General features: G+C 37.2%; 2 protein-coding genes and 1 long non-coding RNA gene across 5 annotated transcripts; 1 reads left to right on the top strand and 2 right to left on the bottom strand.

Moving 5' to 3' along the window:
- Positions 1–17,378: 17,378 nt before the first annotated feature.
- Positions 17,379–18,536, bottom strand: LOC130499404 (uncharacterized). The gene is made up of 2 exons (XR_008938259.1): positions 18,304–18,536; positions 17,379–17,850 (listed from the first exon to the last, which is right to left on the bottom strand). It is a non-coding gene; the product is annotated as an uncharacterized LOC130499404 (long non-coding RNA).
- Positions 18,537–21,666: 3,130 nt separating this feature from the next.
- LOC108828015 (protein SGT1 homolog B) lies at positions 21,667–24,094 on the top strand. Its single transcript, XM_056994668.1, has 10 exons — positions 21,667–21,952; positions 22,219–22,288; positions 22,388–22,512; positions 22,686–22,806; positions 22,886–22,982; positions 23,061–23,126; positions 23,215–23,353; positions 23,450–23,529; positions 23,606–23,710; positions 23,800–24,094. The coding sequence occupies exons 1-10, from the start codon at positions 21,793–21,795 to the stop codon at positions 23,905–23,907; spliced, it is 1,071 nt and encodes a 356-aa protein (XP_056850648.1). The 5' UTR covers positions 21,667–21,792; the 3' UTR covers positions 23,908–24,094.
- A 1-nt stretch (position 24,095) lies between these two features.
- Positions 24,096–25,772, bottom strand: LOC108828018 (serine/threonine-protein phosphatase PP1 isozyme 6). Of its 3 annotated transcripts, XM_018601562.2 has the most exons (5): positions 25,460–25,772; positions 24,947–25,256; positions 24,697–24,799; positions 24,404–24,616; positions 24,096–24,319 (listed from the first exon to the last, which is right to left on the bottom strand). In XM_018601562.2, exons 1-5 carry the CDS (start codon positions 25,635–25,637, stop codon positions 24,302–24,304), a joined length of 822 nt encoding a protein of 273 aa, XP_018457064.1. In that variant the 5' UTR covers positions 25,638–25,772; the 3' UTR covers positions 24,096–24,301. The 3 variants fall into 3 exon arrangements, with proteins under 3 accessions (XP_018457064.1, XP_018457063.1, XP_056850649.1); XM_018601561.2 differs by having other exon boundaries at positions 24,697–25,256; positions 25,460–25,769; XM_056994669.1 differs by lacking the exon at positions 24,096–24,319 and having other exon boundaries at positions 24,383–24,616; positions 24,697–25,256.
- Positions 25,773–27,897: the final 2,125 nt, after the last annotated feature.

Genomic DNA, 27,897 nt, shown 5'->3' with positions numbered 1-27,897 from the left:
CAGGCTGCTGCTTCCCTTTGTGCTTGAAACCAACAGGGTAACCGTGTATCTTGTAGCAGGTATCGACTGTATGTCCATTATAGCCACAATGTGCACACGTAAGTCGGTTTTGTTTAGCTGGATAAGCAGTCTGAGCAGCATTGATAAGAGGAGTAGACTGAACAGGAGTAGATACAGGAGCAGAGACTTGAAATGCAGTAGCTGTTACAGGCTGGGAACCAGGCGGCAAACTAATGGCTTGGAGAATGAGATTCTGGTCGATTTTGGTACTGGTTTTGAAAGGACTTGATGCTTGGATCAAAACTGTCCAAAACTGTACCTGAAACAAAAGAAACTTTTTATGAATTTTATGGATTTATAAAAATGAAGAACAGAAGCAAACTATGAAAATAAAACAAGAACAGAAACAGAGATGATTTTTATGGATTTTAGATTTATAAAATGAATCAAACAAAAGATGCAAACAGAAATAAAAATAAGAGAAATAAAAAGGATAGAGATGGTGATGGAATCTGTTGCTGGATGTGTGTCTCTCTCAACAGATCAGTGGATGGATGATGAGTAGAAGATGGGATTGGCCTTGCTGGATGTGTATCACTCTCAAGGCAAATCGTTGGGGGGATTGATGGAATGAAGAATCGCCACAAGCTTGATGGTTGGAGCTTGATAAGATTCAGGCTGTTCTCTCTTGCTTCTCACACTAGAAAGACTTAGGGTTTTCTTTGCAAAGGCAAAACAAATTTTATTCAAGGCTAAAGTGCCAAATTTCGTCAGCCACAAGGGGTTATAAAGCCATCCCTTTGTGGACTCAACAAAGTCTTAAAAGGCCTAGACAAAGGGCCAACTTTCACAAAAGATAAAAGGCTGACAATTGCCCAAAGTCTTAACCAAAATAAAATTAAAATTAAAACAGTAAACCGGTTGCTGATTGAGATGCCTAAACCAAAGCTCATAGTATGCTTGCATGTTGCCTCATTAAAACCTTATCGGGAAAACCCAGTGGGACAAAACCCGATGAAGGAAAAAGAGTACAACACATACTACTTACTTTGGTGGTCGGCTATATCTCTGAACCGGGAGCAATGTGGTCGGTTGGATTGGAGATTGATTCTGAACCAAGGTTGAATGTGGAGATGATGAAACCGGATTGGTTCTGGTGGAGTGATTTGAATTGGATTGAACCGGCTGAGTCTTGAACTTCAATTGAACCGGCTTGGTCTTGTATCTTCAATTGGACCATCTTTTCAATCAGTAGCTGGTTCTGGCCGGTTTGTCCATCTTGATCTAGGATCTGTTGGACCGCCTTGGAGAACCCTTCCCTTATCGCCCTGGTTCCACTCTTAGTGGTCGGACCGCGCCTAATTATGGGAACCTCTACTTGGATGGCCTCATCATTCCCTCCCTCTTGAAAAGGTTCTGGCCTCAGAACATCATCATCTGCAAGAAAATGGGACAAATCAGATACATTGAATGTATGGGAAATCTTAAACTCACCTGGAAGATCAAGCTTATAAGCATTGTCATTGATCTTTTCAATAACCCGGAAGGGTCCAGTCCCTCGAGGTGATAGCTTGGACTTCCTTGCTTCAGGAAACCTTTCTGGCCGCATGTGCAACCACACCAAGTCTCCTGGTTCGAAAAAAACTTCCTTCCTCTTTTGGTCGACCCGTGCCTTGACCTTGGCCGCCTGTGCTTCTAGCCTCTCTTTGACCCGTTTGTGCAAAGTCTTAACAAATTCCGCCTTGTGGGCTCCATCTCGACTGCGGTACATAGGACTGGGCAGTGGGGAAAGGTCCAAAGGAGTCTCCGGCTGAAAACCATAGACAACTTCAAAAGGAGAAAGATCAGTAGTAGAGTGTCTAGCATGGTTATAAGCAAACTCAATAAAAGGCAGACAAGTTAACCAGTTCCTTAAGTTCTTACCGACCGTAGCTCTCAATAACTGAGAGAGTGTACGGTTTACTACCTCGGTTTGGCCATCAGTCTGTGGATGGCAAGTGGTCGAGAACAACAGCTTGGTACCAAGTTTACCCCATAAAGTCTTCCAGAAATGGCTTAAGAACTTGGTGTCTCGGTCAGACACAATGGTCCTAGGCATGCCATGTAGACGAACCACCTCTTTGAAAAACAGGTTGGCGATTTGGGTGGCATCATTGGTGGTGTTGCAAGCAATGAAGTGAGCCATCTTGGAGAACCTGTCCACAACAACAAAAATGGAATCCTTGTGGTCTATCTTGGGCAAGCCCAGCACAAAGTCCATAGAAAGATCTACCCAAGGGTGGTCAGGAATAGGTAAAGGCATGTATAAACCGTAAGGATGTGACCTGGATTTTGTCTTAAGGCAGACAATGCACTTGGTGCACAAGTTCTCAACGTCCTTCCTCATGTTTGGCCAAAAGAAATGGTCGGTTAGGACACTTAGAGTTTTATCTCTACCAAAATTTCCCATGAGGCCGCCACCATGGGCCTCCCGAACCAGCAATTCCCGCATGGTTCCTTGGGGAATGCACAATTTCTTTTCCTTGAACAAGAAGCCATCTTGTTGGTAATAGGGGCCGGCTGCCATCTTGGTAGTCTTCCTGAAAACTTCTTGAAAATCAGGGTCAGTAATATAAAAATCCTTAATATACTCAAAACCCATGATCTTAGCTTCCATGGTGGAGATAAGAGTGTGTCTCCGGGACAGTGCATCGGCCACCACATTGTCTTTGCCCTTCTTGTACTTAATCACATAAGGGAAAGTCTCCACAAACTCTAACCATCTGGCGTGCCTCTTCTTGGGTGTGGTCTGACCTCTCAAGTGCTTAAGAGTCTCATGATCTGTATGAATAACAAACTCTTTAGACAAAAGATAATGTTGCCAAGTTTCAAGAGATCTCACTAGAGCATAAAGCTCTTTGTCGTAGGTGGGATAATTGAGGGCAGCTCCACTCAATTTCTCACTGAAGAAGGCTACTGGTCGGCCTCCTTGAGTAAGCACAACTCCTATGCCTGTACCTGATGCATCACATTCAATCTCAAAGGTTTTATCGAAGTTATGCAGAGTAAGGACTGGTGCATGAGTCAAACTATATTTAAGCCTGTTAAAAGACTCTTCTTGGGCAGGACCCCAAGTAAAGGATACATTCTTCTTGATCACAGAAGTCATTGGGGCAGCAATGGTACTGAAATCCCTGACGAACCGTCGATAGAAGCTGGCCAGACCATGAAAACTGCGGACATGGCCTATGGTGGTCGGAGTTGGCCAGTCTTGGATCGCCTTGATCTTTTCTTCATCGACCTTCAGTCCCTGTGAACTCACAACAAAACCTAAGAAAACCAATTCATCAGTACAAAACACACATTTCTTTAGGTTAGCATAAAGTCCCTCTTGCCTCAATGCCTTCAGCACCTGCTCTACATGATAAACATGGTCGGATAAGCTCTGACTATAGATCAGTATATCATCAAAGTACACAACCACAAACTTACTGATGTATGGCCTTAGAACCTCGTTCATAAGCCTCATGAATGTGCTGGGGGCGTTGGTAAGGCCGAATGGCATCACAAGCCACTCATACAAACCTTGTTTCGTCTTGAAGGCGGTTTTCCACTCATCACCTTCCTTCATACGAACTTGGTGATATCCACTCCTGAGATCAATCTTAGAAAACACAGTAGAACCACTTAGTTCACCCAACATATCATCTAATCTAGGTATAGGGTACCGATATTTGATGGTTATGTTGTTGATGGCTCGGCAGTCCACACACATGCGCCATGTTCCGTCCTTCTTAGGCACCAATAGGACCGGGAGCGCACAAGGACTTAGGCTCTCACGGATATAGCCTTTGTCCATGAGGTCTTGGACCTGCCTCTCCAACTCCTTGGCCTCTTCAGGGTTAACACGGTAAGCGGCTCGGTTGGGTAGTGGTGCACCTGGTACAAGGTCGATCTGATGTTCAATGCCGCGGATGGGGGGCAATCCGGCGGGTATATCATCAGGGAAGACGTCCTTGTACTTCTCCATGAGGTCTTGCATCTCGCCAGGTAGCTCTTGTGCCTCAAAACCTGCAAAACAACCTTCCTTAAAGACCATTAGTAGCACCTGCGTCTCACGAGATAAAGATTTAAGAACTTGGCCTGAAGACATATAAAGGTTGGTTTTACTTACCTTTCCAGCCTGGTCCATTGATTTCTGCATATCATGGACTTCTTGTGGACTAAGGGGAGCTAAGCTGTGCTTCTTGTTGTTATGGCAGAAGCTGTAGACATTGGTCCGGCCATGGTGGATGGTTTCCTTGTCAAATTGCCACGGCCTGCCAAGAAGTATGTGGCCGGCTTGCATAGGAACAACATCACACTTCACCTGGTCATGGTACCTGCCAATACTAAAAGACACAACAACTTGCTCGGCTATCTTGAGCTCAGTCTCATCATTGAGCCACTTGAGTCGGTATGGTCTCGGGTGTGGAGTCTTGATCAAACCTAGCTTATCAACAAGATACTTGCTAGCCACATTAGTACAAGAAACACCATCTATGATCAAGCTACATACCTTTTGTTCCACACTACATCTTGTATGGAAGATGTTTTCTCTTTGGACGGTTTCAGGATCAAAGAGTGCACTGAGGGATCGTCTGGTCACTAGTAACTCACCAGTCTCAGCATAATCGACCAATTCCTCATCAGATGCGTCTGTCTCCAACTCGGCCTCATCTTGGGACTCATACTCCCCATCGGCCTTAAGGACCATTACTCTCTTGTTCGGACAATCTCTAGCATAGTGTCCTTTTCCCTGACATTTAAAACAAGTAATATCACGAGTTCTCTGATTTTGAACTTGACCCTTACCTTGGTCAGATGAACTGGCTCTAGTTGTGTCAGCTTGGTTCTTCTTGAACCGGTTCTCCACTTCTATGGATTTGTTCTTTTCAGCACCTTTGGAACCTGGTTGAGACCACGCAGGTTTGCTCCGGCTAGTGGCCGCATTCTTCCTCTTGATGTGGACCTCAGCCTGGACGGCATAGTGCAAGAGATCATTGAAGTCCTCATACGGCTGGCGCTCCACCTTCCGTGCAATCCGATCGTTCAGCCCCTCCAAGAACTGGGACATCATGGACGCCTCGGACTCGTCCACTTCCAATCGGTTCCTTAGAGCCTCAAACTCTTCAAAGTACTCTTCCACGGACTTAGTTCCCTGAGACAACTTACGAAAACGTTTTAGTAAATCTCTAGGATAATGTGATGGAATGTACCTCGCTCGAAGTTTGGTTCGCATCTCAATCCAGTTTTGGGCTCTCCATACTGGACCGGACTTAGCAACATCTCGATCCCACCATGATAGTGCATTATCAGTAAGCTGGGCCGCGGCTAGAGCTATCTTCTTTGCCTCGGAGTACTTGTAGTACTCAAAGATATATTCCATGCGCTTCTCCCATGTGATGTAAGCGTCCGGATCAACCTTTCCCGCGAACGTAGGTGGCTTCAGTTTGATGTCCTTGCCTCTTTGAAAGGCCGCATCATCGTTCCGGTCTCGATCTCGCCTCCGGTCAGGGCTTTCGTCCCGCCTTTGGTAAGGACTTACATCTCTACCACGTCTCCCACCTCGAGCGGCCTGGTTAGCACCTCCGTGATCTGGTGGCTCATACTCAGACTCATCTCCCTCCGACTCGGACTGCGGCTGATTGAGGTAAGGGCCGAACCTTCTTGCAGTCGGTTGGCCATTGGGTTGGTTCCTGTTTCCCTGACCCATGAGATTCATTTGTGCAGTCAAGGCATTAAGGGCTTCCGTGAGCTGAGCTTGTCCGGCCTGCAAGGCTTGGAGTTGGATGTTGATCTCAGCTGCACCATTCAAGTCTCCCATATCTCCTGGAAAATAAGAAAGACAAGAAGATCAAGTGCAAAGGGAATTGGCAAAGAAATAAAGAAGAAAGGAAGAAGAAAGAACTTAAGAAAGAAAAGAAAAAAAAATATAAAACTTGAATGCAAATGAATGAATGAAAGCAAAACTTTTTTTTTATTTATGAAAATTAATTTCGAAATTCTTTTAATAAGGAAAGTTGAAATCATTTTTTTTTTTAAACTTGGAAAAGAATTAAAATCGAAAAGTTAAAAAAGAAAGAGGATTTAAGATTAAATGCAAATCAAGAATTTAAAGATGATTGAAATCTTTTTTTTTTAAATGATTGACAAAATTAAATGAATGCAAATCAATCAGGTATGAATGCAAGCAATCAATCCTATATGATTTATGGAAATGCAATCAGAATAAATGCAAAAATGATCAATTATTTCTAAACTAGGAAAGAAAAATCGATCAAGCAAGAAAAACAAGTTGCAAAAATGATGCAGGCCACGAAAATGATCTAGCAATTCTATGATGAACAAAATGATGAACAGCAAGAACAGCAAGAATAAACAAGAACAACAAAGAACAATTTTTTTTTTATAAAGATGCAAATGCAGAAACTGAAAAGATGAACTAAAGGATAGAAATAACCAAATCTTTTGGAGCCTTTGGCTCTGATACCAAATGTTACAGGCTGGGAACCAGGCGGCAAACTAATGGCTTGGAGAATGAGATTCTGGTCGATTTTGGTACTGGTTTTGAAAGGACTTGATGCTTGGATCAAAACTGTCCAAAACTGTACCTGAAACAAAAGAAACTTTTTATGAATTTTATGGATTTATAAAAATGAAGAACAGAAGCAAACTATGAAAATAAAACAAGAACAGAAACAGAGATGATTTTTTATGGATTTTAGATTTATAAAATAAATCAAACAAAAGATGCAAACAGAAATAAAAATAAGAGAAATAAAAAGGATAGAGATGGTGATGGAATCTGTTGCTGGATGTGTGTCTCTCTCAACAGATCAGTGGATGGATGATGAGTAGAAGATGGGATTGGCCTTGCTGGATGTGTATCACTCTCAAGGCAAATCGTTGGGGGGATTGATGGAATGAAGAATCGCCACAAGCTTGATGGTTGGAGCTTGATAAGATTCAGGCTGCTCTCTCTTGCTTCTCACACTAGAAAGACTTAGGGTTTTCTTTGCAAAGGCAAAACAAATTTTATTCAAGGCTAAAGTGCCAAATTTCGTCAGCCACAAGGGGTTATAAAGCCATCCCTTTGTGGACTCAACAAAGTCTTAAAAGGCCTAGACAAAGGGCCAACTTTCATAAAAGATAAAATGCTGACAATTGCCCAAAGTCTTAACCAAAATAAAATTAAAATTAAAACTGTAAACCGGTTGCTGATTGAGATGCCTAAACCAAAGCTCATAGTATGCTTGCATGTTGCCTCATTAAAACCTTATCGGGAAAACCCAGTGGGACAAAACCCGATGAAGGAAAAAGAGTACAACACATACTACTTACTTTGGTGGTCGGCTATATCTCTGAACCGGGAGCAATGTGGTCGGTTGGATTGGAGATTGATTCTGAACCAAGGTTGAATGTGGAGATGATGAAACCGGATTGGTTCTGGTGGAGTGATTTGAATTGGATTGAACCGGCTGAGTCTTGAACTTCAATTGAACCGGCTTGGTCTTGTATCTTCAATTGGACCATCTTTTCAATCAGTAGCTGGTTCTGGCCGGTTTGTCCATCTTGATCTAGGATCTGTTGGACCGCCTTGGAGAACCCTTCCCTTATCGCCCTGGTTCCACTCCTAGTGGTCGGACCGCGCCTAATTATGGGAACCTCTACTTGGATGGCCTCATCAGTAGCATTCAAAACGGGAACAATGTTCCTTTGATTGTGATCCTGATCCAAGAGATTGTAAATCTCAGAAAGATCTGGAACATTTTTCTTCATAATGATTTGGCTCCTGATCACAGAGTAGGACTCGTTCAATCCAGCAAGAAACTTGATAACCTTCGCATGATCAGATTGTTTAAGAATAGCCTTGCAGCAATCACAATTTCGACAAGTTGATACACAATTAGCACCATCTAACTCATCCCAGAGCGTCTTCAGAGTGGTGTAATATGTTGTCAAGTCCATCGATCCTTGCTGCAGTGACCAGATCTGTTGAGAAATCTGATAAGATCTGGGAAGATTCGTGATGTGAAAACGAGTTTCCAAATCTTTCCAAATCTCTTCCGCATCGTTAAACCGAATAATGCTTTTGTAAATCTGCTTAGAAACAGTATTGAGAATCCAAGACTTGACCATCGAGTTACATCTAGACCAAATACGATAGATATGATCAGATTCGAGAGGCCGAGTGATAGATCCATCAATGAAAGCAAGTTTGTTCTTAGCATCTAAAGCAATCTTCATAGCAATACTCCAGTTATCATAATTTGTGCCATCTAACTCTTCAGAGATGATAGATAGACCTGGATTATCGCCATTTGTTAGGTAAAATGGAGAATGAATGCTATCCGGAGGTAGCGCTGTTATGATTGGAGGTTCGGGAGTCGTCGGAGTTGGAGATTCCGGAATCGGAGTTCGTCGAGCTGCCGATTGAGTCTGGCGAGCACTCCGACGTGTAGTTTTGCGGATTATCACCATCGTTTCGTGATTTCAATCGGATCTCGACGGAATGATCAAGTTTTCCGATCACGAAGAACAGAGTGACTAACCGTGCAAATCACCGGTTAATCGAGGTCAAAAAAAGAAGAAAAGAAAACGGATCGCCTGAGGTTTTTGCCTCGGGGCTCTGATACCATGTTACAGTTTGAGAGCTAACGAAGAAGATGAAGTTAGCGTAACAAACTTTTTATTTCTGTTGAGTGATCAAGTGTACAATCTCATGCTTATATCGTGAGTTTACTACCGGTTTACAATCCGGTTTACACAAAATTAATAAAGCATAAGCTAAACCACATTTAACCAATGATCATATACTAATAGTAACATAAGTAACATCACCACGTACAAGGTTGTGCCACCGATGCTCGCATACTGCAACGAACACGATGAAGAACACAACCTATAGAGTGATATGGAGATGCCTAATACCGACAATGCCGCTATTAGCTTCCACCACAAGCCTCCCATCCCTGTCATTCTCTCTAATTATTCGTTTTGCAGATATGGGAGAGTATATTGCTTTAGCTAGAGTTTTATACGAAATCTTTTCTTTTAAAATTACAACCCAAAAAATTATTTTCTTTTAAAATCTATTATACCTCTTTAATCTTTATTATTAATATTTGAGGATATAGTCTTATCCTACCATTATCTTTTGCGTTCATCTAAAATCTGTTTGTTGGCGTATATTTTGGGTTAGTTTGTCCTCTTCTCTTCTTTTTGTGTTCCTTTATCTAAACATAAAGTAGAATTTTACCATTTCTTCAAAAGCGCAGGACTATCATTTAAACAAAATTATAGTTTAATAAAACGAAAATACTTGGTTTAATATATATATATATATATATATAGTATGGTAATTATTTTTAACTTTTTAACACATTTAAATTTATTTGAACAAAAAGGGTTTGGTTTAAATTTTTCATACAACATCGAAAATATATGATATTTTGTTATGTGTTTTCTAATTTGCAATATTTGAGGAAAATTTAGTTGAAAGAGAAATGGTACCCATTTTTTATATTAGTGGGCCCTTTTATTAGACAAATTGGCATTAATAGAATATTTGAGATTATTATGTTAAGTAATATACGCCTATAATTTCAAAAAGTATGTTAGTGGTTTGTTTTTTTTTTTTTTTGTCGGCTGTCCAATGCACTAGATCAAGTGGGGTCTAAACGAGTTGCTTCTCCGGAAAGCATTTCCGTCTGTCCGGGTCTGATCTATATGAGAAAATATGTATCCTTTGATCCTAACTTCCTTTGCCAAAGCATCCGCACGACCATTCCTACTCCGAGGACTATGAATCAGGCTCACATCCTCGAAGTTATCCTGTAATCGGCGGAACATGTCGATCTCCGTCGCGAAAATTGGCCACTCTTCCGGGTTTGTAGTCATGCCCACTAGGTCCGAACAGTCTGTCTCAAACCGTATCGAAGTAAACCTTCTTTCTCTCATACATGAGACCGCCCAAAATAGACCATCCATCTCAGCATGAAGCGCTGAGAGGCTTCTAACGCAAGCCCGTAGTCCAAACATCTCATTTCCGATATGATCCTTAAGACTCCACCCTAGCCCACTAACACTGCCATTACTGATCCATGATGCATCAATTTGGCAGGTAGAGATTCGGGGTATCCTAGGAAGCGTCTCTACCACTGTAGTGAGAGGGTCATCCTGATCCTCGTCTGTTTATTCCTTTTCATTTGCCTTCTTCCAACACTCTACTTTAAGGGAGGCATGTCGGAGAGTATTCATGGGGGAGACGACTTTCCCATTGAAGAATTTGTCGTTCTTTGCCTTCCAAATGTACCAACAGATCCATGGGAAGGTATCGAATTGTGGTCTCGAGGGAGCCACCTCTTTTCTCTTCCAAAACAGAAAGTTCATGTTTTGGTATATAGATGTACTCGGGAAGTCACCCGGAAGAGACAGATAGTCCGATAAAGCTCAAACCTGTAGGGCTGGGGGCATTCAAAAAGAAGATGATTAATCGACTCCTTTGGGCCAGCACATCTAAGACAACTCCTATCGGTGCCCAAGTGTCTATAGGTGAACCTCTCTGCCGTCGCCACACAACCATATATAGCCTGCCATAAGAAATGTTGCATCTTACTTGGCGCCTTAATCTTCCACACATGGCTTTTAAGTCTCGTGATGCTTGGTTCTCGGACCTCAGTACATAAATCCATTTTGGTCGACTGTAATAGATCGTACCCCGATTTGACTGTATACACTCCTGATTTTGTGTGGTTCCGAACATATCCATCCGTAGCAAACAAATGGGAGGGTTTTATTCCCAGTATCAACGAGATATCTTCTGGATGGAAAAATTCTCGCAAAAGTTGGGTATCCCACTCCTTGGTTCATTCCTAATAAAGGACTGAACAAGAAGTTGAGGTAATCTGTAGATTATGTGGTGTGCAGGTCTTGGTGGTCGAGCCACTGAATCTGGGACCTAAGGATCGCTCCATACCCTTGTATGTCGTCCCGTTCCAATTGTCCTCTTCATGCCCGATATGAGCAGAGGTTTTGCTGCCATGATACTACGCCATCCATATGAAGGTGAGTATGTCCGTCGATCTTCTAGGGGAGAGGAGTTGTTATAGTATCTTACTTTTAGAACACGCGCCAACAGAGAATCTGGGTAGTGTATCAATCGCCATAGTTGCTTTGCAAGAAGTGCTAAATTGAAATCATGGAAATCTCGAAAACCTAGTCCTCCCAAATCCTTAGGAGTACAGATCTCATCCCATGCTATCCAATGTAGACCTCTGCTGTTTTGTTTTGAACTCCACCAGAATTAGACATAGTGCTCTTAAGTTTACCGGTGATGCCTTGTGGGAGCAAATAACTTGACATGACATATGTCGAGGATGCTTGAGCCACCGCTTTTATTTGAACTTCTTTTCCTCCTTTAGAGAGGAGTCTCGATGACCAATTATTGACGCGTCCATTAAGTCGATCCTGTACAAAGGAAAACACTTTCATCTTCGAGCTGCAAATTTGTTCAGGTAACCCGAGGTACATTCCCATACCACCTTTAGAGGTAAAACCTAGGACTTCTATTATATCTTTTTTCAAAGCCACCTCCACACGGTTGCCAAAGAACATTGAAGATTTGGACGAGTTTATTCTCTGTCCAGATGCCTTTTCATAAATATCTAAAATGTCTATGATCTCTTTGCATTGGCTTAATTCTGCCTTGCAAAAGAAAAAACTATCATCTGCAAAGAACATATGTGATATCCTCGGGCTTGCTCTAGCGACGCGGAGGCCAACAATTTTCTTCTCTGATTCTGCTCCGTTGAGGAGTGAAATCAGTGCCTCTGTGCATAGAAAAAACAAAAAGGATGACAAGGGGTCTCCTTGTCTCAGGCCTCTCCTTGGGAAGATTCGTCCTCTTGGTTGTCTGTGTACTAAGACTTAATATGAGACCGATGTGACACAACACATAATTAGGTCAACTAGTCTTTCATCAAAGCCCATCTTTAGCATCAAAGCTCATATGAAGCTCCACTCCACTCTGTCATATGCTTTACTCATATCTATTTTGATAGCCATAAAATCTTCTCTGCATCTTTGGTTTGTCATTAGTGCGTGAAAACTTTCTTGTGCTAGGAGAATATTGTCAGTAATCAGTCGTTTTGCTACAAAAGCTGATTGTGTCTCTGAGATCAGTCGCGGAAGAATCCTCTTAAGTCTCTTGCATAGTAGCTTAGAAATAATCTTGTAGTTAACATTGCAGAGGCTAATAGGTCTGAACTCCGTCATGTCTCGTGGTTTTTTCTTTTTAGGAATGAGACATATATTCGTCTGGTTTAATAGTGGGCCGAAGCTGCTTGTGGCGAAGAAATCCTTTACAAGTTTAATAATATCTCGGCTCATTTCGCGCCAAAATTTCTGAAAAAGTTTGCTAGTCATGTCATCCGGACCAGGGGCTTTATCCGGGTTAATATCAAAAACTGCTTTTTTAATCTCCTGCTCTGACAGTTCTTCTAAGAGCAACCTATTGTCGGACTGAGACACCTTTCCGGAAATAAAGCGGAGAGAGGCATCTAGCTCTGTCGGTGTAGATGTAGAGAAGAGATCTCGAAAGTATTGAACAGCCACGTTCTCTACTTCAATTTCACTCTCTACCAGCTTCCCATGTTTATCTTTTATGCTGCTGATGATCTGGTTTTGGGCTCTTCTCTGATTCGTAACCGCATGATGGAACTTTGTGTTTCTGTCTCCGTGACGGTGCCACTGATTCCTGCTCTTTTGTTCCCAAAAAGAATTTTCTTCTTTAAAGGCCACAGTCAGTTGTCTTCTCAACTCCTCCAGTTCTTCGGGTGTGGAGTTCTCATCATCTTGTACCAGATCAATCTTGTGCTTTAGTTCTTTGATTAAGATAGCTGAATTTGTCAGGTTTTGTTTCTTCCAAGAACTAATTCTATTTCGACATGAGGTAACTTTTTGATGAAAATTCCTCATAGGAGTCTCATCAAAATGTCTCCATCCCGATAGTACTGCTTCTTTAAAACCCGGTTTACCGATCCATCTCTTGTCAAATCTGAAGTTCTTTTTTGTCCTCCTGACAGTAGATTGTAGCCGAGCTAAAACCGGTATATGGTCGGATCCCCATAATTGTAGGAATTCTATAACAGAGTGATTAAATATGGCGTACCATTCTTCTTTCGCCACTGCTCTATCAAGTTTACACTTTACTTTTCCGGTTTGTCTTCTTCCCACCCACGAAAAAGAATTTCCTTTGTATGGAAAGTCAAGCATTCCACAATTTTCTAACATGGTATGAAAAGGGAGGAATGAACTCTCCGGGCGACGTCTTCCTCCCCTCTTCTCATGATTCCCGGTAATTTCATTAAAATCTCCAATCATAAACCAAGCTTTATTTCGTGTTGTACTCATGCGCGACAATCTTTCCCAAACATGATCTCAATGTTTAACCACAGGGTCTCCATACACGAAGGTCATAAAAATCTCATGTCCTTCCAGCCTGGTTTTAATGTCAATCATATGATTATCCGCATACAAAATAGTAACAGACGGGTCATCCATGTAAAAAAGTGCTAGACCTCCGCTCCGACCAACCGGATCAACAGTGCAAACATGATCAAAACCAAAAGAAACTTGCATATCTTGCAAGACATTCCGATTATTTTTAATCTCCGAAAGGAAAAGAAATCTTGGTAAAAAACAGTGATAGAGTTCAGTGAAGTGCTCCTTTGTGAAGTTAGCGCCCACACTTTGACAATTCCATGCTATTGTATTCATTTGGGGATCTTGGGTGGCTTGCTTCCCACCTTTATAGATTTTTTTTTGGTCCTATTAGAAGTCTCATCCTTGTCTCTGCCCTGCTGATCTCTCTGCTCCTTGGTATCCACAATCATTAGAAAAGAAATAATTTTTTTTTTCTAATTCACACCAAATCAGCTTTGGAGAATATCAGATCTGTGAAAATCAAGTTATTGTCTTCTTCCTCTTGCCCGTGAAACTGGTTTGTATTATTATTCTTCCAAGTAAGATTCACCAAAGTTCCTCATTGACGAGAGCTTGGTAGTGGAACTACACAGAGTTCGTAGAGGTGAGATTATATCCAATGTTCAGCTGGAAGAAAGCAAAACGTTTTAGTCACCCACGACTTATAAACGTTGCTTGTGTTGACAGTAGAACTGGTTCGAGAACAGAGCGGCGGAGCTCCGGAGAGGCACACCTTCCTTGTTACAAACAAAACGTTTTAGTCACCCACAACTTATAAACGTTGCTTGTGTTGACTGTAGAACTGGTTCGAGAACAGAACGGCGGAGCTCCGGAGAGGCACACCTTCCTTGTTACAAGCTCGGACTTGAATTTTTTGAAGATTTATCTCTAACTTGAGAAGTATCTCGCCGGATCTGAACTGAGATAGTGGGGGAAGGGAGGGTGGAGACGGTGGCTTTCACGGAGGAGGTTTTCAACAAACTGATCACTGGTGATAACACAAAGCTGGTGGTGTAGGGATGTAAGATTTGAATTTTGAATCTACAAAGAAAATAGATCAGAGGAAAAGACCTCGGGAAGAGGCCAGAGAGCTTTTTCTCTCTCTACATCTCTCTGGAATAACTACGTAATTGGGACAAGTGTTTACACGTAGTGGTTTGTTTAGTTAGGATTTCATTGAAATACAATATTGGAGTATATATATATATATATATTCAGTATTATTTTGTTTGTACATAGTTGTTAGAACATGTGCTTTTTAGTTTTGATTTTGTTTATATATTTGATTTCCGTTTAGATTAGATTGTGTAATTAAAAAAAAATTACGAACGGAAAACTAAATATTACGAGACTAAATTAAATAGATAAATAATATTAAAACAGAAACAATATTTATCTACTTGCAAGTAGTCTATATTGGACCATTACATTTATTTAATTTTTTATTTATTCTCTTATAACTCACTTAGCTATTTATTAAATATATATTATTTTCCTGCTATTTTAATATTTTAAAAATAAGATATCTAAAAAGATATTTTTAAGTATCTTTTGTAAGATTGTATTTTTATAAATAAATTTTAATTCCTTTTTATTTAAAACGTAAATATAATTTCTTTTTATATTTACTTTCAAATAATAAAATTTATAATTAATATTAAATATAATTATAAACCATTATAATTATTTCTGTTTATAGAATAAGAAATATCATTCCTATAATATTTATATTCATAATTAAATTAATACACTAATTAATAAAAAAAAAACTTAATCCATTTATTAACTATTTTATAAATTATAAAATTAAAGAATAACTTATCCTGACTTTTACAACATATTTCAATGTATTAAAACAAAATATTAAAATAAGATATAAAGACTAATAAACAATTTAATATTTTAATTTAAATATTTAAATTAGAATATTGAAATTAGTTCAATGTATTTACCAAGTATGAGCGGGTTGAATGGCATATAGTTAAATATATAATAATAAAATATTTTGACCAATATAAGAAAATTAAAATAAAATTGTACTATAATTTAAAGCTCTAAAATATAAATAAAATTAATACTGGCGGGTTATGTAAATCAATTATATTATTTTCATAAAATAATATTTAGATTTTTTAAAAGAGTTTATTTATCTATACTTTTAAAAATATATTTTAGAAGTACATATATAAAATTTCTAATTTTCAGTAAACAAAATTTTGGATAAAAATTATTCCCACACTTTTATTTGATATAAATTTTTACAAATATAATTATTTGAAAAATAAATAAAAATGACACATATATAATTTTGAATAAAAAGCTAGAAACTTACTGATTTAAACAATTCACACATGTATTAGTGTTTAATATTCAGAGTCATAATTTATTAATTTTTGTCAAATTTATTACATTCAGAGTCATAGTTACATAATTATAATGTTTTATACCTTAGACGTGTTTTAATATCTACATGTAGATATGAGAAAGAAAATATTATTTTTACAAAACTAGATAGTTAAGATTGTAATCTTATTTTTTGCCACAGTCCAACAATAATTGCCAATGAGATTTTTTATGTATTGTAACAACATATGCATCAATTTGCTTTTAAAAAATATATCATAAACTTTTTATAACGCTGGATAATTATATTATTACAAACAGAGAAATATTACAGATGATTCTACAACTGACAATTCTATCTGTCTTATGAAGATTCCAGCCTGACTGAATCATCTGAGCCGTCCTATGGATCAACGCTTGACCGGTATTCCTTGTATTATGTTGCAGATTTTTTGTAAGTTTTTTCTCCCTTAATTCGCATAATTCCGCTTTTTTTAAGGCTCGAAACCCAAACCTCCTGATGTAGAATCATTAATGAACCCTTAATCAAACCATTGGACCAATGAAACTTTCACAAAAAAATCATAAACTTAAAAAACAAATATTTTGCAAAGATTAAATCCCACAAAAATAGCAATAGAAAATTAATGAAATCTGTAATTTTTAGTTATATAAAAAGGAATAATTATTATATTATAATGAAATAAATTAAACAGTTGCTATAATAACAAAGATTTTGTGTATAATAATATTTTTTAAATTAGATTTTATATAATAATATGTTTTAGTCCTCATGATTTAGAAAAAAAAATTCAGGAGTTAACTATAAATAGTTTCACGTGTATTATTTACATTTGAATTTATTTAGTTTATCAACTAAAATCTAATGTATGTAACATATAATCAAGGGTAGTAAATAGATACTTATATTATGAATATAGTGACCATATTTTCATTGAAAAATTAGGCATGAAATACGGGTCTGATTGGGTTTTTAAATTTATCTTTCTCAAAATTTAGTAACAATTTTTGTTCAAAATTTTATTATTTGAGAGGAAAAAATTTATCCACTTAATTTTTTAAAAGTGATCATATTTCCCCATATGTTGGCAATAAAGTATATGCAGATTAGAAAATAAAAATATATAAGGTACTTTCAAATTTCAATTTCACTTAATATATTTTTTGATAAACAAAAAAGAATCTCGTGTTATTAAAACTACGTCAAAATATTAATCTCTCAGTTATAGACGTCAAAATTTATTGAAGTCGAAATCGCACATTAAATACAAATAAAAAATGTCAAGAAATAAAATTATAGATGTCAATAAATACAAGTACAAAGTAATTGAAAACTTAGATTATTTACGTGTGGTTCACAAACCTTGCTGCTTTCGATAATCGGTCTCTTTGGTGTACCAAATCCAGTTGAAAGCATGTTAATTATATGGTTTGTATATAATTGACAACAGTTAACAGTTCTTAACTAATAACTATATGGTTTTTTTGGGGATATTCATATCTCATCATAGTAAGGAACCCTGACGTTATTATGTAGAGAAGAATCACTTGAAGAGTATAAGTAACATATCTCGATGTTAAGACTCTTACTTTAGAAAACACTAACATCTCTGCCGTCACGGGTCACTTGAATGCCCAACGACAACAGTAAGAGAATGACTCGTTGTAAGCACAAGAGCACATATGGAGAACAGAGTCTTCAGGGCTAAGTCATAGAAATAACCAGGTTTTGCAGCTCTATCTGGATTCACAAGGCCTCAACCATAGTTGAAACGATCAGCTAGCTTCTGAGGTGTCCCTTCTGCAAAAATATGCTCTGCTCTCCAAGAGTAAGTAAGATAATTGCTGTTTAGTGTATCTCTTGATAAGCCGATTGCTATGCTGTCTAACCATTCTGCATCTTGCTGTTTGTGATCCTACAACAGTATTGTGTCAAATCGGATCCATTTGATTCGATTGCTCAAGCCAGCATGAGGTCACCTGTGAGATAAACACATAAACGAGTGTCATAAATAACGTTCTTGTAAGTAAATCTTAATAACTTACTAGGAAATGATGAGTCTTCAATCAGAAACTGGAGTAGAAACGAGTCAACAAGTCCAGATAAAAAACACATATATGAAAGAAGCAACTACAAGTTAGACATAAGAGGAAGCCCATTAATTCCAACATGTTCTTGATCATATTCCTTTTTTTTTGTACCAGTTGATGTCTTGAACCTATTGCTAACCCAAATACCACAAGGCATACAAAGTACAGCACGGATATGGAAAATAAATAAGCGTAGGAAATCATCCATTTAAGGACCATCTCCTAGTCCATGCATTTTTACTATGATTCTTAGACGCTCTTGTTTCTCAGCACACAATGGAATATAGCATATTGAAGATGCAATGATGAGGATCTCTTGAGTACATAGTTATTTCGTCTTACCAGATTGACCAAGCCGGGAACTTGAAGCAACGTTGAAGGCCCATCATTTGAGCCTTCGTTGTATGTTAGATTATACCAGATGTGCAAATTGAAGTTGTCCCTATCCGTGTTCAAAAGATTGTACACTAAGGCAACACGAAAACAAATAGAAAGAGTCAGAAGTCTCATGTACGTATTAAACATTGTTATACATATGTAAAAGACAAATTGAACAACAACCTGCAGCGATCTCATTTGCGACCCTCGGGATTTTTTCTTTCCTATAACCCTTGAATATCACATCTTTATCTCTATAAGACTCTAACTGACAGTTAACTTACAGTTAACTGACTCTCTCTTTCTCTTTTATCATCTTCAATCTTTCATTGTAGAGCTCTCTCTTCCTCTTTCACCATCTTTCATCATCTTCATCCTTGAACTCTCTCTCTCTCTCCTTGGCTTCATAATGTGGCAGGATACTCTCCTGTTCATTGCTCAGGCTAGGCTATTCCAGCCAAGAATCCAGGCCTTTGTTTACCTTGTTGCTTCACTCTTCTGCATCATACCCTCAAAGACCTTCACTTCCTTCATCGTTTCATGGACTGTTCTTCAAATTGGTGTTGTCTTCATCTCTGTGATGCTGTTGGCTTTGCTTCCTTCTCTCCTTCCCAACATCAGAATCAATCTCAGAGCATTTCTCAGGAATGATGTGTTTGCGATCGTGAAAACAATCTGCTCCGTTATCTTCTTCAACATCTTCTTCTTGTACAGAGAGTTTCTGAAAAAAGATGGTGATTGGTTTCTATGCTTCTCTTCGTTGTGGATCTACATGTATCTTCTGTCGGTTGATCGTCTTGTTCATATTGCGGAGTATCTAGGTCTAACCGACGGGCTCATCTTCGCCGTCTACGGCCAGGTGTTAGGTTTGGTGGAGCTACCTAAATGGGCTGTTCATCTTCTGTTCACTATCCTGATTCTCTTTAAGAATCTTGAGCCTGCGGCCCAACTTGAAGATGCTCCAGAAGTCCATGTTGAGAACGAAGTCCATGTTGAAGAGGAGATCCAAGAAGAACCTGTTGACATTCATGTCCAGATTGAGGTTGGTATGGTCCAAATCGATGGAGATATAGGACCCGAAGATGAAGATGGTAAGTGGACTTCCTCAAGAAAGATGGAGATTGGTGTCTATGCCTCTCTTCCGTGTCGATATACAAGTATTTTTTATCAGTAGATCGTCTTGTTCAAATCGCCGAGGATCTAGGTTTAATAGACGGGCTCATTTTCGCCGTGTACGGCCAAATGTTAGGTTTGGTGGAATTACCTAAGTGGGATGTTCATATTTTGTTCACTATTCTGATTCTCTTTAAGGATCTAAAGCCAGGGGGAAGGAGATTGAAGATGTGGAAGAAGCTCATATTGAAAATATGCAAGAAGTCCATATTAAAGATATGCAAGAAGCCAAAAGTGATATTAAAGAAGAGACCCAAGAAGTGACTGAAGCTGAGCCTGTTGACATTAATGTCCAGGTTGTTACGGTCCAAATTGAGGAAATGAAGTAGCTGAACAGAACAAACCAAATCATGGAAGAGCTGAACCAGAACCATAAAATAATGACGGTTCTAAGTGGTTTTACATTTAACAATTCATCATGGGATGCATAATTGTGATGCACAAATAAAGTTTCTAAATGGGTTTCTATGTTACATTTGTTTTACATCCATGAGCTTGATTACACATTTCTTTAACCTTTTATAGTCAAACTGTTGTAAAAATAAGAAACAAAAGTTTGTAAATCAATAACTTTGTAATTCTGAAACAAAAGTTTGATCTTGAGAAACAACTAGAAATTTTTATAAACCTTGTATAAGTTGATTAGTATAATTGTATTATTAGTTGCATGTGAAACATGTATAGTACACTCTTTTTATCATATATCATAAATTCATACTCACAACCGCCATCTGTAACAATTGTAACAGTATCTAAATTAAATGTTAAATTATGTTGAAACTATTTTAGAAGTATCACAAGCTAGATCTTAATCAATCAAAACATCTCATCTCCTGTATATTATTTGCATATCATTTAAAAAGTTGTAACCACAATTTTGTACTGATTACATTATGAATTTGCTGATGTGTCATCACCTAATTTCATTTAATTGCTTATATGTCAACTTCATAATAACTTTGAACAAACCTTAGACTAAAAAGTTATTATCTAGAAATTAAATAACTTACAGTCTGCCTCAAATCATTATTATAAAGCAAAAACTTTATTATAGATCCACTATAAAAAAAATTTATCACTAAACGAAAATAATATATTGGGAAGACCATTGTTGTTCTTTGTAACTATATATCGTCAATAGGTTTCAAAAAAAAAAACTATATATCGTCAATATAGATCATTAGTTGACACCTACAACATATACACCACTATAGAATAACTAAATTCGTCGAATGAATATATATATATATATATATATATCCTTTAAATTAAATTATTTAATATATAAATATATTAATTTCAAAGTTTGCATTTAAAATTATTGAGATCTTAATATTTTAATTTTGAAATTTGTATTGAAAAATCTCACATTATTTTTTTGTAATTAACGGTTTAAATTTCTGTTACAATAAATCTACAAATGTTAATAAAATCATATGAGTAGGAAGTGTCAATAATATATATTTATAATAAAATATACTATATATATTTGTGTCAATATCACTAAATTTTAATTATATACCATAAAATGATTGTAATTAAAAAAATTATTGGTTTTTGTTTATGTGCTTACTCTAATGTATATACTTTTATGTATACAAATTATTTTTTAAGCAAATAGTTTTTAATATGTTACTTGATCCTTACAAATATCTATCTTTTAATTTGACATTTATGTAATTCATCGAATTTCTAGAATAAGTTAAGAAAAAAAACAAAACTTATATTAGTGGTACGGAAACAAGAACGAATACACAATTTTATAGAAGTAGAAAATAAAATCATTTCTGGAGAGTCAATAATAATAGTGTAATTCAAAATATATTGTGAGTTTTTATGTTGTTTACTGGGTCTTTCCTATTTATCTGGTTTTGGTGATTTGTGTCAGTCACAAAACTTAATATATTTTTTGTATACATGAGATTTTTAAAATAATTAAAGTAAGATATAATATGTTAATTGTTTTAACAACAATGATACATTTAAGAAACCTTTGTTCGTCATTTTGCAATTGATAAAGACCACAGTATTACAAAATGTTAAAACGATTTATTTAATAAAATAAACATTAGCATAAAAACTCTTTTTTTTTGGTCAACATGTCAAAGATTTTAATTTAGTACTCTCAAAAAATTAACTAATAGAGATTAAAAACGTTTGAACTCAAAAAAGCAAGGAACGGTTCATAAACTCATAAGTCTAAGGATCGTGTGGTCTCTTTACCTCTAGTCAGTCTTGTGCGTCTCGTCTCCTCGAAAGAGTGAAAAGAAAATCCAATCAATGGCGAAGGAGTTAGCGGAAAAAGCCAAAGAGGCCTTCTTAGATGACGACTTCGACGTTGCCGTTGACTTATACTCCAAAGCCATTGACTTGGATCCCAATTGCGCCGCCTTCTTCGCCGATCGTGCTCAGGCCAACATCAAAATCCTTAATTTCACCGGTAATTTACTCTTCCTTCCCTTTTAATCAGACGATTCTTCGTCCAAAGAGGTCTTCTTCTTTTTTTGCATAATTTCGATCTGTTCATAAGCAGAACCAAACTTGATTTTTAGGGTTCTTTTGCGAGGTGGTGTTATCTTGATTGATTGATTTATACTGTAAATTGTGCATCAGTTTCTTGCTTAAGTAATTAGTATAAAGGTAGAATTGCTGTTAGATTCTTGGATTTGACATGTGTCTTTTGTGTTTTTTTTTTTCAATGAGCAGAAGCTGTTGCAGACGCCAACAAAGCCATAGAGTTGGAGCCGACGCTGGCTAAAGCGTACCTCAGAAAAGGGTATGATTTTTTCGTCATCTATCATCTCTCTCTATAGAGTTTAATGAACATAACCATGATTAAGAATCATAATTCCATCACCTTCTGATATTTTTGCAGCACTGCTTGTATGAAGCTGGAGGAATACAGTACTGCTAAAGCAGCCCTTGAAAAGGGGGCTTCCGTTGCACCAAATGAATCAAAGTTTAACAAGATGATCGATGAATGCAATCTTCACATTGCTGGTATTACACAAACTATATAAAAACTGGACTGTATATAACATCATAACATGATGATATTTCTCTATAACATCATAACATGATATTACACAAACTCCATAGCTTAACTGCTTAAGAGAGAATGTGCTAAACGATTCTGCACCTTACGCTCTTAGATTTATGATGTTTTTCTTTAGAAGAAGAGAAAGATTTGGTTCAGCAGATGCCGCCCACCTTGCCTTCAAGCTCTACCACACCACCACTAGCAACGGCAGCTGATTCTCCGAGTCCTGCAGCGCCTGCCAAACCCATGTTCAGGTTGTCTAGTTATTACTTATCAGAAGTGTTGCTTTCGTTTTTTTTAACTTTTTTGTTTTCAAACTGGATGGTTTAACAGACACGAGTTCTACCAGAAGCCGGAAGAAGTGGTGGTGACAATCTTCGCTAAAGGAATACCAAAGCAGAACGTGAATGTCGAGTTTGGTGACCAGATTGTGAGTATCCTGCCGTCAGAACCTATCTCTCTTTGTTATCTGACATTGTGTACTGAATTCTGGTTTTGTTTTGTGCAGCTGAGTGTTGTGATTGATGTTGCTGGAGAGGAAGCTTATCACTTCCAGCCAAGATTGTTTGGGAAGGTAATTTTTATATCCGACCAGTGAAATTGTGGTGTACTTACTTCTTATACATACTTTTACTAAACCATTCTTCATGGGTTTTATTCAGATAATACCAGAGAAGTGCAGGTATGAAGTATTGTCAACCAAAGTTGAGATCCGTCTTGCAAAAGCAGAGATAGTCACTTGGGCCTCCCTTGAATATGGCAAAGGGCAAGCTCTTCTGCCTAAACCCAATGTTGCATCAGGTTTCTCTTACCCTGCAACCTTTTTGTTTACAGTGTTTATTTTCTCAAATTCCAAACAGCTGAATCGAACTCATGTTCTGTTCTGTTCATATGCAGCGGTTTCTCAGAGGCCGGTTTACCCATCATCTAAGCCGGCTAAAGACTGGGACAAGTTAGAAGCTGAAGTGAAGAAACAGGTTCCTCTTTTAGCTCCAGAGGCTTTGCTTCACTTTGCTGTTATCCTATATCTGCTCATCGCGTTTGAATATGCAGGAGAAGGATGAGAAGCTAGATGGAGATGCAGCTATGAACAAGTTTTTCAGCGATATATACCAGAGTGCTGATGAGGACATGAGGCGAGCCATGAACAAATCATTTGTGAGCTATCAGTCTCCTCTTTTAGTTAAAGAACTTTTACTTTGTCCTTTTGCCTGATGATAATGGGGACGTTTTGTGTTGGTGGATAGGCGGAGTCAAATGGGACAGTGCTGTCTACGAACTGGAAAGAGGTTGGGACTAAGAAAGTGGAGAGCACTCCACCAGATGGCATGGAGCTTAAGAAATGGGAGTATTGATGATCTTTTTAAATACTGGTCTTGTCAAAAATCTCTGAAGTTTCTTTTGGTTTTTCAAGTGGATTCGTTGTGGTTTGAGAAAACGTTTTGGTAGTGTACTAGAAGAGCTCGCAAGTTGGTGTTTTTTTACATTTTTCTTCTCCCTCGAGAGAGGGCTTTTAATGACAATCTTGCATTGTTATCTTAAGTTTGATTATAAGCCCAACTTTATTAAGTTGAAAAAATGCGGTAACCATTACAAAACAATCTAACAAAACCAAAATCTTTGTTTCAAATTTCAATCCAACAAAACAAACAAAAGGTGCTGCCTCAAATCAACTACGTTACATCTAATCTATTAAGCTCGAACCCATCGGCTTCACTCTTTTCTTGATACCCCATTGATATGAATGTCTCAACCACCTTTTCCTCCCTGCCAAATAAAAAAGTTAAAACATTCTAAACTTGAAATCAATATTGAGAAAACCATCCGCATTTAAATGAGATAGTATTTCACCTTATGAGGTGGTGTTCCTGGCCTATGAACGTTGTTGTTGTATCCAAATTTTCCTTTCTTCTCAGTTGACTTGAGGATTTGGAATGAACATGTCAAACTATCATCAACACTCATCATTGCGCCAGCATTGTCAAACTCACCACAGTAGTTAGGTGCAGAGAATATTGTCACCAGTTGTCTCTTTGCAAAGAATTCATATCCATCTTCTACAACCTGCGATATCAGTTGTAACAAATTGATTTATTTAAAACCACATGCCTCTGCGTAAGAATCAACACGCATCCTAATATTACCTGATGAGCTCGGCACACAAGATCAAGGTCATGAGTCTGAAGGAACTCAGCCACTTTGTCAGGACCAAATGTATAAGACACACCTCTGTCATTCTCCCCCCAGCCTTGGATTTCTTTGTCAGGATCAGCCCATAACAAATCACAAAGGACGCCCTGATCAGGAACATCAACAGGACGAGGAATCCGCCTGATATCATCCAAGCTCTTCAGATCAGGCGATAGTCCACCGTGCATACAGAGAATCTTGTCGTCAATGAGAGCAGCAACAGGCAGACAGTTGAAACAGTCGGTGAAACTCTTCCACAGGCGCACATTATATCTTCTCTTGCACTCATCGTAGAATCCGTAAACACGGTTGATTGAAGCGCATTCGTGATTGCCTCTGAGAAGAAAGAAGTTGAGCTTGTATTTGAGCTTGTAGGCAAGAAGAAGGCATATGGTTTCTATGCTCTGCTTACCACGATCAACATAGTCCCCGAGGAACAAGTAATTCGCAGCTGGAGGATAGCCACCATACTCAAACAATCGCAAGAGGTCTGGAAACTGACCATGAACATCACCTGCTCATAAATATATAAACTTTAAAATCGTCAATAACACTTGAAGTGACAAGCAACATAACCTATAGCTCACAAGTAAAGCTAAGCTTCCTTACTTACAAAGCTTAACCATTACAGATGATAAAGTTTTGAACTTTATCAAAAACACACAACACAAGAAGCAATGCAGAGATTAAAAAAGGAAGCATCATTGATCTTTGTACCGCAAATCTTGATAGGAGCCTCAAGCTCGAGGAGATTAGGCTGGCTGAGAAAAACGTCTTTGGAAGCAGAGCAGAGCTGGCGTATCTCCACATCAAGTAGCTTCGCCTGCTTCACCGTCCTCCCGTTATTAGTCTCCAACAGCCGCTTTATTATATCGTCCACTAAACTCTCCTCCATTCTATCAACTCCCTAAACCCCTTTCTCTCGAAATACAAACGGAAAGGAATACAAGTCAATCCCTCCGACGATCTTGTTTAATATTATTGGCGGAGAAGATCGGAGAGGAGACCCCAATTCGTAAAACCCTAGAAACGTTTATAAAACTCAAAGGAGGAGCTGAGCGGAGCAGTGGGCCCTTACCTGGTTTCCGCACGTGCCAACTCCTCTCATACTCACGTGCGCACAGTTGATCAGTCTTCCCGTTATTTATCTCGACTTATTAATTGTTTTCAAATCGGATCCAAGAGTTCAGTTGCATCCATAATATACATCAACAAAATTCAAATCCAAATGCATACCAACAATTACATAGGATATATATACATATATATATATTAAAATAAATATTTATTTATTTATTTATTTTAAAATACTATAAGATAATTCGAATATATTATAAAAGTTATATTATTAATTTTAATAAACAAAAAATACAGTTTCTATTATGTCAATTTATTTAGAAAATGAAGCTGCTATTGAAATAACATTACTTGAATATCTTTATAATAATTTATAATTTCCTTAAGAAAAATGTTACATATTAAGATATCTTACGAGTTTGTCTTACAATGAAGACAATATTTTCGGAAAAAACTAATTTCTTATACAAACTTGGTTTGGTAGACAATAAAGCCTTTGATCGATTAAAAGAAAAAAATGGTGACTCTTTAGAATGTAATCATAGTGTGACTAATATTTGAGAAATAAGCAATTAATGGGAAAAGTTTTTGGTTTTTAATGTATTTCTCTATGTAAAATTTTTTTAACAACAAATGCTTTTTCAGATAAAATCAATTTTTTATACCTCAACATATTTGATTTATCATTATTTGATATTTTATAAATATAGGTCTGAGATAAAATATTTTTTTTATTTTTATTTGAATATCCATATGTATATATTTATCTTTTTGAAATTTTAAATTCTAATTATTAACGTATTGGAGAGTTTTCGGTGAATATATGTTTTGTGAAACAAGAGAGTCGTGAATATGTTCGTGGTGGATAGGTTTGTGGTAGTCAGATTCATGTCCATATGGATTCAATTTAGTGGACACACCTTATATGAATTATATAGATGTCATTTGGTAGATACATGAGTTTAATTTCCAATCAACATATGATAAACTACATGAGAAGTCATAAAATTTATAATTAGGGATTGGGGTGTCGGCCTATGAATGAAAATTTTGTACGGAATTGTATGAAATTTTGTTGTATATAAGTTTGTGTGGACATGTTTTCGGTTTTAACTGCAAACCGGACAATGAACACGAAGTTACACTTATTACATCATATCAAAACTACATCGCTTCTTCATCCTTCTTCCACTTTGAAGATTTCATTACATTGTAGCTGCCGCCTCAATATCTCTTCCTTAGAATCCATATGATCAAATCTTCAAGCATATCTTCTTCCACCAATTTCATCATCTCCTTTTTTAGCCATAGACAGAAAAGGCATGGACAAGACAAACAAAATTGATGCAGTAAAAGCTAATATATGTAAATATATAATGATGGATACTTTGTGTAATAATTTGTGAATACTATATTGTTAATAAATATCTAGAGATAGTAGACAATTTAAATAAGATAAAGAAGTTTGCAAGCTCATATTAAAATAATACAGGCAATTAGTTTAATATACCCAAAAGCAACCAAAATTATGTAAATACACATATGCTTTAAAAAACTCAAAAAATTGTAGAATTTGGCATTGCTCAGACAATACTATTCCTCACTAACGTTACATATACAGATGAAATATATTTACGTGGATCTAAAAAGATATGGACTGGGATTTAATACATAATTGTTTATAGTAGCCATGTAATTAGGCAAGTGGCGTCTACGAGATATCTCTTATATGATGGTGTGTTTTAAACGAAAGATATTTATATGATTTTCTGATCGTAAGACTATATTATTATTGCTACACTGAATATATTGTTGAACTATTCCATTTATTAAAGCAAAAAAATAAAATGTTATCGAGTAAAAATAACCTTAGAGAATGCAATACAAATATACATTATTAGATTATATGACATCAGAAAATATATAAAATTACATTCTAAATTATTTGGATTTAAGATTTGGAGCTGTTAGGAAGGATAAGATTAGTTTTAACGAGATTATACACAATTTAGTATACTAACTAATAACTCCTAAACTAAAACAAATTATATAATGCAAGTAAGTATATGTTATTAGGT

The sequence above is a fragment of the Raphanus sativus genome, chromosome 9 (genome assembly GCF_000801105.2).
Source record: "Raphanus sativus cultivar WK10039 chromosome 9, ASM80110v3, whole genome shotgun sequence".
Taxonomy (NCBI): domain Eukaryota; kingdom Viridiplantae; phylum Streptophyta; class Magnoliopsida; order Brassicales; family Brassicaceae; genus Raphanus; species Raphanus sativus.
The sequence above is the reverse complement of the archived record's forward strand: the minus strand, read 5'-3'. Positions and strand labels throughout refer to the sequence as shown.

What these genes read in the sequence shown, in the direction of transcription:
- LOC108828018 (XM_056994669.1), bottom strand. Translation starts at nt 25,637, where the DNA reads ATGGAGGAGAGTTTAGTGGACGATATAATAAAGCGGCTGTTGGAGACT. An exon ending in GGCTCCTATCAAGATTTGCG is followed by an intron (nt 25,257 to 25,459) that starts GTACAAAGATCA and finishes ATTTATGAGCAG; the next exon opens with GTGATGTTCATGGTCAGTTT. An exon ending in TTGTGTGCCGAGCTCATCAG is followed by an intron (nt 24,617 to 24,696) that starts GTAATATTAGGA and finishes CTGATATCGCAG; the next exon opens with GTTGTAGAAGATGGATATGA.
- LOC108828015 (XM_056994668.1), top strand. Translation starts at nt 21,793, where the DNA reads ATGGCGAAGGAGTTAGCGGAAAAAGCCAAAGAGGCCTTCTTAGATGAC. An exon ending in AGCCAAGATTGTTTGGGAAG is followed by an intron (nt 23,127 to 23,214) that starts GTAATTTTTATA and finishes GGTTTTATTCAG; the next exon opens with ATAATACCAGAGAAGTGCAG. An exon ending in AAGCTGAAGTGAAGAAACAG is followed by an intron (nt 23,530 to 23,605) that starts GTTCCTCTTTTA and finishes TTGAATATGCAG; the next exon opens with GAGAAGGATGAGAAGCTAGA.